This window comes from Vespa mandarinia, chromosome 3 (assembly GCF_050613455.1).
Source record: "Vespa mandarinia isolate Hongniang chromosome 3, ASM5061345v1, whole genome shotgun sequence".
Lineage (NCBI taxonomy): Eukaryota > Metazoa > Arthropoda > Insecta > Hymenoptera > Vespidae > Vespa > Vespa mandarinia.
Window position 1 is genome coordinate 7,028,570 of NC_140812.1, and position 13,519 is coordinate 7,042,088.

Consider the following 13,519-nt stretch of genomic DNA (forward strand, 5'->3'; position numbering starts at 1 on the left):
CTCTCTCTCTCTTTCTCTCTCTCTTTCTCTCATCAAGTATCTTGCTAGTTCTATTACTTTGAGTTTGCAAACCGATATTGTTATCAATATATATCTGTATACAGTTTTAGATATGCTTGTTTGTACTCATCCAATACTATTGGGACAATAGAGAAACACGTTCGAAGAAGAAGCATCCAAAGGAAATTTCGTTCGTTTATTGTAATAAACGAAGTTCGAACATTGTACTGTTTAGAGAAGAAATATCCTGAGGGATATTACATATTAATGGCGACGAACATGTTCTCATAATTAGGTATATATTATATATATATAATATCCATATAATAATTATATAATAATTATAAATATATATATATATATTATATATTATATATTTATTTATATATAATTAATGAGTTTTACTCATGACGAGAAAAAATTAAGAACTATGATCATGCGATTATAATATTCAAAGGATCCGAAATTAAGTCGGTTAGTTTAAAGAAAAATATGATATAGTTGTAGATTAAATATACTCGTTATTATGAAATAGCTTACGATAATCAGTTACGAAGCTTCGAAAAGAAAGTTGAGAATATTCGTTGAGAAAAATGTAGTAGTTATGATTGGTTAACGAAGCGATAAGGTAAGGCCAGAAGGGAAACATAAAACTTAGTTACTGAGAGGAAGAGGGAAAGAGAAAGAGAGAGAAAGAGAGAGAGAGAGAGAGAGCGAGAGAGGAAGAGGAAAAGAAAGAGAGCGATTTAGAGCATATAACCTGAGATAAAGATGGAATAACAAAAAGTTCATCGGATCGTTAAATTAGCGCAAATTGAATCGAGAAGAGTGGTTCGCATAAAATACGACTATTAAGTCGATGAAACCAGGACTCGAGGTTACATGGAGCTAAGGCAGTTTTGTTATTATTATCGTGGTTTCTTTTTTCTTGTTTTCTCTCTCTTTCTCTCTCTCTCTCTCTCTCTTTCTCTCTCTCTCTCTCTCTTTCTCTTTTCTTTCCTATCCTTTTCTTTCTACCTACTCGTTAGTTAACCCAAACTAAATACAATATTTTCATTTCAAGTTAGAATTTATTTTATGGGAATTACTTTGCACATTTCATTTTATATATAAAATTACATATTCTTGTTACCATATTTGTTTTTCTCTTTTCCTATTCTTTTTCTTTTTTCTTTTCTTTTCTTTTCTTTTCAACTTTTTCTTTTCAAAAAATATACGAAATATCATTGTCGTATAATAATTTATATCATTCTTACTCTCAATCTCGCTTATTATATTATTATTACTATATTATTATATTATTATTATTATTATATTATTATATATATCGATCGATTCTAATCGATGATTTGAATGACATAGAAAATTTTTTTGAATTATTTAGGAAAGAAATTGTTGAGAAAGTTTGGGAAAAGAAACGCAAAGAAAATAATATAATGAAAAATATCTGAAAAGTTGAAAGAACCCATCGGCACTCGAACGGTAAACCATGATTGGTCGCATTGGGAATCCTACGACAATCTATTGTCCTGAATCGAGAAATCCTTTGTTCCCGCTCGGGGACTTTGGACTATTCGGAATTTACGTTCGAAAAGAGATAACGGTATTTATAGTGTGTTGATAACGTATGTCGCTTACGTTTGCGATTTTAGTCTGTACATTCGCGCATAAACTCAATCGGTAATAGTCGCTTCATTTGTGAGCTTCCCTTTAAAACCGTGGAAACGTTAATTTACACCTAATTTTCCGATATATGCGTACGTGTATACGTTTGTTCCTTTGTATGTCTCTCTATCTCTCTCTCTCTCTCTCTTTCCCTCTCTCTCTCTCTCTCTCTCTCTCTCTCTCTCTCTCTCTCTCTCTCATATATATATATGGGTGCGTGGGTACGTGCGTATATACGATAATGAGCAATTTTCGTACCACAAATATCAGCCTTATCAGAACGAATGGATTAACAGACGAAACATCCTTGATCCTGAATGAAAAGCAAGAAATATCTTTTCCCAACTATCGAAGAAGATTTATAAGCGATTGAACGATTTACGATCCCGTATAAACGATCCCATAAATAAACTAGTTCTTTAAATCTTGGAATAATGAACAGTGATAAATAATGATCGATCAACGTGGATTACTGAAGAATACTTATTCTTTGGGATACGAATATTTATAAATGAAAATAAATATTGTTGGATTAAAGAATAATAACTATCAAATGTTAAGAAGATTGAATGTAATTAATCGTTACTATTAGAAATTTAATGATATTTTTTCAATATATATTACGAGTGAAATCTTTTATCGATAAAAAATTTTTTCGAATCTTTCAAACCATATATTACTTTCATTTTTATATAAATTTATTACTTAAATAATTAGAAGCCCAAAGCAAAATTTATTAACTCTCGATTACACTCCTAATCACAAATTGTATTATGCGATCATAATCGCGTATTTGTGAATATTGTATAATTTCAAACATAATACATAGAGCAAATATGTATATATATATATATATATATATATACATATGTATATATGTGTGTATATATAAATGATTACAGAATAAATCCATTTAATTTCGTGATCATAAGGAATTTTTTCCGGTTCCTTCTAAAATGGGTCACATAGGAGACACGTAGAACGTAATTTATCGGATACCTTTAACGAACTGACGGAAACAGGCACGTCGTCGTTACGTCCGAATATAATATACTTAGAAGGTTTTCTATGATATTAGAATCGGAGATAATGTAATTTCGTGAAAAAGAGGATCGTACGGGTTATCGTTTTAAAGTTATGAACGTTCGTTAGTAAAAAGGAAAACTGACTGTAAATTTTCCGATTCCGTATTATCCAGGTCGTTATCATTTTAATGTACGCCTGGGGAGCCGAAAAGTTTGGCGGACAGATACCATCAGGAAGGTGACGAATTCATGAATATAAAGCAGCCTGGCCATTCAGTTTTATGACTCCCGTCTACGGTTAAAACGTAACGCAAACTGTCAACTGTGTTTATCGTGTAATAGTAGAACGGACTACTCATACTAATAAAGGATAAAGATAATCGTTCGTTAGTATTCTTACTTGACACGTGTATATTAAAAAGACATAAAAAGAAAATATCTATTATAAAAAAAAAATATATATATATATATATACAGAAAAAATATCTATAACAAGTTTAAATAACACGAACAACATGAACGATATTTAAAATAAAAAAAAAACACACACACACACAAGCGTGCGCGAACACATACATTTTTTTGTCCTTTATGACCTCAATCTTGTCCTTGACACGAGTGGGACTGGTAATTCTTCTCGAGTAAAAAAAGAAAAAAAAGAAAAAAAAGAAAAAAGAAAGAAAAAAAAGAAAACAAATAATCAATAAATAAAGATAATAAAGAGAAAGAGATAATGAAGACAAAGAACAAACAAACAAACAAAAATATATATATATATACATATATATATTTACATTTTCTATGAAAAGCTCACAAAATGTCATGAGTTTTCCATTGTGGTATTACCGCCCATTGGGAATCAGAAGCATTCAGTGATAACAAGTTCCTCGTTCGTAGAAAACTTTTCAGAACTATTGGGTCGACGAGCTTGCTGCTCAAACGGATGTCACGCTTGCCCAGAACAGATTCTAGTCTCCTACATTATAAGTAACACCGAAAAATGAAAGAATAAATGAAAGAGAAAGAGAGGGAGAGAGAGAGAGAAGGTTAAAGTAAATACTTACTTGTATACCCATATACGATAATGATAAATTATTAACTTTTAAAATGATAAAACATTAAGTTTTATTAAACTTCTTAAATTTATTTATATGTTTGTATTGTTGCTGTTAAATCCACAGATAATTTTCATTTCTTTACAAATAATTTCATACCGTTTTTTTACATTTTATATATATTTTATAAATATATATGATTTTATACAGATATATATATATATATATATATATATATATATATATATATATATATACATATATGTGTGTGATGTGAAAAGAATTGCTTAGTTATCATATGTCGAAAGTAGAATTACATGAGTAAGTAATATCTCTTTCTCATACTCTCTCTCTTTCTCTCTCTCTCTCTCTCTCTCTCCCTCTCTCAGGTAATTTTCATTTGCATCTGTGAAGAAGGAATACCTAATTAAAGGTACCCACCAGCAAGCTCTATGCTAATGCATCATTAGCAAGTTACGCTTCAGCACGAAGCAAAGAAAAAGGATGAGCGAAACGAAGATGAAGGAGAAAAAAGAAGCAACTGGGTCTTTCTGGTACTTGATCGATGTACTGAGACTAGCACTTCCCTTTCCAGTCTGCCGCTACTACGACCCTTTAAATTATCCCCGACAATTATTAACCGTCGAAACGTTTTCGTCGACCCAGTTGGAAAATGTGTTTACTGGTAAACGTTGCTCTAAGTTAATACAAATGCATAATATATATATATATATATATATATATATATATATATATATATATACGTACATACATACATATATATATATATATATATATACTTAGAGAACGACATACTTTTCCGGCTCATTTGGCAATGCACCACAAACCTTTTCATTTAGCTAAGATCATACTAATGGATGCTAATGGAAAATGAAAACAAAGTGCACAGTATGATATGAATATTTCTCAGACATAACGAAGAAACAACGAATTTCAAGATAATAACAAATAAATTTATATGAGTATATACAATATATTAAGATCTCGTTTGTTTTTATTTTTTCATGTGTGAATGTATTTTGGCTTTGTATACGAATATAAATATATGTATATATGTACATATATATATATATATATACACATAAGTGTAATATTGCTACGTGTGCAATAAAGAAGACAAATGCTCATGATACTTATAACTGCATAACCGCCTTAATGAAAGGACCGTCTACATACACGAGCCGCATAATACACTATTTGCTTTCTGTCGGAGGCCTCTGAGTGGTGTTAAAATTCCATTTTCCTTTGTAATATATTCGATAAAATAATAATAATAACAATAATAATAATAATAATAATAATAATAACTATTATATTTTATATATTATATAATAACGATGCATTGGGAAACAAATGCTGCGAAACGTAAATAATTGATAATAACAAAAAGGAAAGTCGATAGAGTACGTCACATGATTTTCATTTTCCCATGAATATTGCCCCGAAAGTAACATAATTGGATTTTAAAGCGTTGCCGTTTTAATCTTCTCTTCTCTTGGTACCATTAATTTCTTTTGTTAGGCAGGAATTAATAAAAGAGTGAAAATTAATGATCGAATTATTTGTTTTATAACGACTGTGTAAAAAATAGAATATTGACAATAAAATGACGATTATCTTTTTCCCTGTTTTCTCTATAATTTCATTAATTTCGTCTTAGGATGAAAGAAAAAAAAAATTATATTTAATGTTATAGAATTGACTTTGATATTTTATCAATCATATTAACGATTGATATATATATATATATATATATATATATATATACCATTATGTCATATTGTATTTACATATTTTCGCGTCGTTTTAAATTTCCATTTATATCATTATACATTTCCCTTTTATTCTCTCTCACGTAGAGTTTTCCTTGAAAATTTTGACGATTGTTATTTAAATCTCATACAGTTTCTTCTTCATTTATCAATTCTTATCCTTTTTCTTTTCTTTTTTCTTTTCCTTTTCCTTAGCTTTTCATCTGTTAGATCTCTTCTTACTTTTTCTTTTTGTAATTCTTTTCAAGTAGTTCTTCCTATTCGATATCACTTGAGACATATTCTTTTTATAATTCTGACATTCTACGTAATAGAAGTTATCGTTCAAATCAAATTAATTAATTAATATCAATTCTGAAATTCATAAAATACATTTCCCGTATATCGTTTACAAATACCTACGCCAAAATTGAACAGAAAAATGTGAATTAAACAAAAAAGAAAAGTAAAAAAGAAAAAAAAAATATATATACATATATGTATAAAAAGCAGGTAGAAACAGCTTTGAAAAAAATATTTACGCAATTGCATTGGATCGCGTCAATTTCTTTTTCTTTCTTTTTTTTTTTTCTTCTTTTTTTTAGATCTCTTTGACAATATATATATATATATATATATATATATATATATATATATATATATATATATATATAGACGAGTCAGACGGTCGGATCGGAAGGTGTATAAATACAAGTAACTATGTACAAAATCCCATGTTATATCCTCCTTCTCAAGGCTGTGAAATATGCAAGATACGTGGTGTGCATAGTGCCGTTTACATCGAAACAAAATCAGAGAAACATGCGTGTCACGTCGTACCCGTTCTCGATGTGTCAACGAGCACGATTTATTGCATTTCCAAACGGTACCCCAAGTTGAAGATAGTGCTATAGATAAATAATATGAATAGAAATTGACTTTCGCATTGGTGAATATAGAAAGAAAGAAAGAAAGAAAGAAAGAAAGAAAGAAAGGAAGGAAGGAAGGAAAGAAGGAAGGAAGGATGAAGATAGGATACGGATGAGATTACATCCGAAATTAGGATTTTCTTAGAATTTAATTGCTAGTCACGGAGTAATAGCAATTTAACTTATTCCAAGTATATGCTATCCCTATACGACGAGATAATCGTTATTCATCCTGCGTAATCACCGATAGTAATTGCCAAAGATAATTCAACATAATTTGCGATATAAATCATTTGAGATTGTAAGTCGTCTATGATTTATATCAGCGAAACCAGCTTAACCGTTTACGATTTATGTTACAGAGAAAAGGATATCACAGGAGGGGGAGGGGGGAGGGCTAACGAATATGAAAATGATCGATACAAGCGTAATACCAAACTGTCTCTAATTATTTATTGTCACGTTGAACGTCCGATGTCTGCCGAACCGACAACTAAATTCATATTTATTTCATCGTACGACTTGTTGCGTTCCAAGAGTTACAACACGATTTATTTTCGGCCGACAAGAAAATATTTCGAAATTAATAGGGGCGAAATTAAAGAATAAAAAAAGAAAAAGAAAGAAAAAAAAAAAGAAGAAAAAAAAGAAAAAGGAAAAGAACCTTATTCAATTCTTTTAACCAGACCGTAAGCGTTCCTTCGTTCGTAAGTAATTTTCACGCAGGCATTCCGAAGTCTTTCGGATCGTTGAATAGCGAGGTTAATCGATGATAATTGAGATAGAACAGATTTTTCTAACGAACAAGATTAAATTGGATTATTCTTCGAAAATCCTGGGAAGTATTCATGCGATAAAAGATATACATACCTACGTAAAGTTAATAATATAACATGTAACCAATTAAAATTTCTACAAATGTATCATTTCATTATGAATTTTTTAATTATTTCATTACTTTAACGACGTACACATAATTTTTAATATATTAATCATCGAAATTTATTAAAATTATTTTCAAATAATATTCCTAAAGAAATAGAAATAACATTCTGTAAGATTACTCATATTACGATCATTTTTATTTTAACGAATTTCAGTAATTAATTTTCAAAGATTCTCATTTTCATATTCGAATTAATAATAGATAATATGTAAGTAAAAACGATTGTTTTACATGATTCTTTTTTCCATTCATATTCATAGGCATAGAAAATAATCAAGAGATTTGGGTAAAAAAAAGAAAAAATATAAGAGAGAGAGAAAGAGAGAGAGAGAGAGAATAGAAGATCATCATTACATACTAAGTTAAAAGAAATTATGACTTCCCAAACGAAGTATGACTTCCCAAACGAAGATTGCATGAAAGGGACATTAACGAGAAGCTTTCTAAGCCACAGCCAGTATGAAGTCAAAGGTAAAAGCTCAAAAGCTCGGGAACGAGCTTGCCCCGAATAAATTTCCGTAATTCTCTTTCGTGGTTGAGATAAATAGAGAAGAATATAAATTTTGTATAACAAAAAGTGTGGAAAAAGTATAGAGAACATTGTATCAACAAACACGGAGACAAACTTTCTTAGAGGAAAAACTTTGCCATTAAATAACTCTATAAGAAATATATATATATATTTCTTTTTTCTTTTTTATTTTATTTTATTTTATTTTATTTTATTTTATTTTATTTTATTTTATTTTCTTTGAACAACAAAAGTGTTATGGATGGATGAACATATGAATGAAAATAAATTCAAACGCTTTTGCGATAATTCAATGAATCGTTGTTACGACAAACGAAATTATTATCGATGAATTAATCCTGCTTCTATTTTATCCATTTGTTATTAATCTCGTTCGAATAGATCTAATTAATCTCTCTCTCTCTCTCTCTCTCTCTCTCTCTCTCTCTCTCTTTCTTTTTCATTTTTTCCTTTTTTTTTTTTTTTTTTTTTTATTATATATTGATAACCAATCATAAAATATTTAAATCATCAAAAAATATACTCAATGTAATATTTAATATATGTACGTGATTTGTACATTATAATAAATATAATATTACATTTTCGTAAAATAAATAAATTAAAAAATTTATTTATTATAATTGATTGATGAATATTAATGATATTAATGAATCTCGGTAATATTATTTAATTACATTAATTATAAAAACAAGAATAACAGTAATAATAAAAGAAAAAAAAAATATATGTATATAACTTATTTAAAATATTATTTCTATAAAATATTCAATTATTCTCGATTTTATATCGTAACAATATTCGTTATTTTAGTGATTATGAAATAATAAATGGACTACTTCTAATAAATTATAATTTATAAAATTGAATAAATAAAAAATTCATTATTAGCGCAATGTCAATTATACAATATAAAAACTTCATTAGAAAATCATTTTCAGGCATGATATTAATGGAATGTTCGATATTGAATATGATTATTATATTTTATATATTTCATTTACTATACTTAATATTCCGAGACGTGTATAAGAATAATAAGTAACTTTTTGAGATTTTTAATAAAAACTACAGACCCTGCGGATTCTTGACTAATTAACGAATGTTATTACGAAATAAGATCGATAAAACTTGTATATTATTAAAAAATACTGCGATAAATAAATAGATTTTTTATATTTATAAATCTAATAAAAGCAATATATTTGTTCTCGGTGATTACAATAATTCAAATACAATGTGCATCAAATCCTTTTTAATCCGACTGTATAACTTTTATATAAGCAAAAAGAAAAAATAAGTTCCAATAAAAAAAAAAAAAAATTTCGAAAATGAGTTCTATACTTTTGTAACAAAAAATATACATTTAAAAAAAAAAATATATATTTTGTATGTAAATTTGTATTCGAACATATTATGATTATATAAAACCAATCAATAGATATTTCTCAATTCAATATTATATGACTCACTCTATATATACATATACATATATATATATATATATATATATATATATATATCTATATATAAAATAAAGAAATAAATAAAGAGAGAAATGAGAAAGGGAGAAAAATAAAAAAACAAAGCAGATCTTTTCATAACTCCTGACAAAGACAGAAAACTCGGTTACATCCTTGGGATAATAAGCAGATCTCTGGCAAATGGTGATGCGCTCTCCTGGAAATCCCGTTGGACTGCTAAGTTCTATTCGGTCTCTCTTTCTTTTTTTCTTTCTTTCTTTATCTCTCTCTCTCTCTCTCTCTCTCTTTCTCTCTCTCTTCCTCTTTATCTTTCTTTTACTCTCTCTTTATTTTTTGTCCGATACTCGAGTCTCCAGGAGAACGAATTCCCGTGAGAAAAGCGGACGAAGTAGCAAAGGATAAGAAGAAGACAAGTGGAAGTCCTAGAGCTGGCGTTGTGAAGAAAAAACAAAAAAAAAAAAAAAAGAAAAAAGGAAAAAAAGAAAAAGAAGAAAAAATAAAGAAAAATAATCGTTAAGAACTGTTTCCTTGTTACCGACACGTTATCATCGTTTCTTTTTCTTTTTCTTTTTCTTGTTTCTTTTTTTCTTTTTCTTGATTTTTTCCTTTCATCGAGTATTTCGACGTAAGAAAGAACGTGACAAATTCTCGTTGGTTTAGATTTCAGAGGGCTATCAACGTTACACAATACCTAAGACGTAGAGTATCGAAAGAATATGGAAATAATAATCTCCGTATAATGGAACTAAATAACTATGAGGTTTAAAAAGTTTGAGTCTGTGCATAAGTTGAATCGAAGTCGAGGATCTACACGAAGCGGAAAGGGATAATAAGCAAAGAAGGTAAGATCTAGACGATCTTCGAAATCTCAAAGGAACTCGATCTCGAAAGGCTTTCCAGACGACGTTGAATATCTTGCTGGTATCATAGAAAGAACTAAAATGAGAGGGATGAAAATGAAACGAGAATAGTATCCCCAATGATAGAGAGAGAAAGAGAGAGAGAGAGAGAGAGAGAGAGAGAGAGAGGAGAAAGAAAGAGAGAGAGAGAGAGAACGAGGGAAAATAAAAAGGGAGTATAAAAAAAACGTGAAAGAACAAAAAATAAAAGAATAAGGAAGAAGAGATAGATAGATGAATAAAGAGAGAAAGAGAGAGAGAGAGAGAGAGAGAGAGAGACTGAGGAAATAAAAAAAAATATGAAAGAGACAGAAATAGTAAAAAGAGACGGTAAGAGTACTATCAAGGAAAAAATGATAACGACACTACACGGTTAAAAGAAATTTTTTTTAACGAATTTCAGTAATCTTGATACGTGTAACTTTTATCAAAATTTCAGATATTTGTTTATCCTTCGTGAATAAACTTCAGTATGACGCGAATAAGAATAATTTTTGACGAAATAAAAGAATATAATAATCCTTCGAGGTCCAATTAGGAACATTGTTGGTATAACAACTAAAAGTTTGTGTATAACAACTAATTCAACTGTGATCAGAACATTCCATTTTTTTTCTCTTTATTTTTATTTCATTTTTTTTATATTTTTTCTTTTTTTTTCCTTTTTTTTCTTTTTTTTTTTTTTTTTAATTTTTTAATCGCACGAACAAAAGTAAATTAAATTTATAGAACAATATCGTTACCTTTACGTATTTCATACACATATTTCGTATTTATATTGCTTCATTAAAATATTGAAATGTATATATTTTGTTATATTATATATTATCATTGTTATTGTAAATTATCATTTTATGGAAATCTGTTGAAACGTGACAAATTCAGTGACCAGTCAATAATATGTATTTTCAAGTCGATTAATATATATAAACTCATAAACGTACTGAACTGGAAATTTGTTTTTCTCATCGTTTACTCATTAACATCATCTTGAATTTATTATTAAGATAATGTCAAGACTAAAGTGCAAGGAAATGGAAATTATTGAATTTTTGAAGATTATATAACTGTGGAAATATAATAAATATGTGTATATACATATGTATGTATATATCAAATCAATTATGTCTGGTTATTTGAAGATTATTGTTATTAATATAAAATGATTTCTAAATGATCTATCTTATGATTCTCAATATATCATAAATTAATTATATAAATATAATATCAATTATTAATTATTCATTACTTGATTCTACGTTATTATTTTAATATCGTGATCTATTAAATATTATTTATAAATTCTATGGTATACGACGGATGAAATAAGTGAATGAATAAATGTGACAAAAATCGAAAGAATTATTTTGTAGAAAAGAAAAAAAAAAAAGAAAAAAGAAAAAGAAAAAGGAAAAAACTATTCCTTTAAAACGATAAGCATTTTAATATTATTTATCTCTTGAAGTGTCAATTTGAAATAAATCGAATTATTAGACAAGCTTCTTTATCGCTTATCTTGGAAAACTTTAGAATAATTTACTATAAGCTATTATAGCGATTAATCGCATTGAACTTTTTAAAGACTTTTCTTTTTTCTTTTTTCTAATTACGAATTTGTTATACGTTATTACTTATACGATCCTTGCTTGTCTATCGATATTATCATATTTATATTTAATAAGTATGTTATATGAGCTGTTATTCAATGATGCGAAAAATAAGAAAACACAAAATAAATTGTTCAATCATTGGACTATCTTTCATTTTATTTTGAATTTCGTGTGATTGAATAACTGCAGTCGTTATACATTTATAAATAAATAAAAATAGCTTTATTATTTTTTTTTTTAATGCTTTAACATAACACTTACGTTTTATTGTTAACGAATATAAAATTATATTTGATTTGAAATAAATGAATTGTCAAATGTACAAAAATATTACAGTAAAGTTAATACACGTGTAGATATAAAACTAATAATATTTTTATTTTCCAATATAGAACTTATTTATGTAACTATTACATACATATTGATTCGTCCGAATTTAAAAGATTTTCTTTCTTCGTTAGAATAATTCGATCAATAATTAAATAATGAAAATTGCTATTTTTGATTATATCGAATAGATTTGTTATCGCCAATCAGTTTTATTTAATCTCTTACCTTAGAATTTTTACAATAATAATCAATTTAATATTTATATGGACGTAAAATTATTTAAACAATGTAAAAAATACTTTTCCTCGTGTTTTCAATTTGGCAAAATTATTTTTACGGAACGTATTTCATAAATTATTATTAAGGTGAAAATTTAATCGCATCGTTTTATTATTTTGTTCACATTTATCGATATAATAATTAAAAATAATTAGTTTTGTTGATTATATCATACTATATTAAATTCGAGATTTCTCATTCCTTCCAATAATTAGATAATAACTGATCAATACATCTATATATATATATATCAGTACACATATATATATATATATATCAGTACACACATATATATATATATATATCAGTACATATATATATATATATATATATATATATATATATTCTGCGATTTATCTTTACATTATTAAATCACGAGAATAATTTTCTTCTTTTATAAGCCATATTGCCTTATTAGATTACTCGATAATAATTCCCAAGGGAAAAATTCAAAAATAGGATATAACCAGACAACATATTTTTCTTGAATTATATTCATAAAAGTTCAATAAGCAAACCGTTTATCTTGGTATCTAATTTATCGAAAATAAAAATGAAATAGGTTAACGTTATATTATTTTGCAAAAGAATATACGACTTACGCGAGAGAGTGCCACCGCTGGAAAGCTGTCCCATGCGAGTTGAGCTTCCTCCCCTGTATTTCCATGACGTTGACCCGAGAGTATTCTCGCAGCAGTAAGCGTGCTCATGCTCATGCCGTCACCAACGAAAAGGACGACCCCGCGTGCTACGGTACTCGATGGTATGCTTCCACCTCCTTCTCCTCCACCTCCACCTCCACCACCACCACCACCACCACCACCTCCTCCTCCTCCTCCTCCTGTTCCTGCTCCGTTTGAGCTTGTAGCCGCACGGATTCGTGCCTCGATCGCACGTCTAGCGCCTTCATACCAGACTTCCCTCTCTGTTGAACAGACAGAAACCTCTTTCATCTTTCCCACCACCACGCTTGAATCCCTTCGAGCAAAAAGA

The 13,519-nt window shown here is 28.3% G+C and overlaps 1 protein-coding gene across 1 annotated transcript in view; it reads right to left on the minus strand.

Moving 5' to 3' along the window:
- LOC118449500 (alkaline phosphatase) overlaps nucleotides 1–13,519 on the minus strand; it is a 125,832-nt gene that overhangs the window by 89,939 nt on the left and 22,374 nt on the right. The window contains exon 3 of the mRNA XM_085655536.1: nucleotides 13,129–13,451. Coding sequence (XP_085511662.1) covers nucleotides 13,129–13,451 — 323 coding nt within the window. The remainder of the gene's footprint in view (nucleotides 1–13,128; nucleotides 13,452–13,519) is intronic.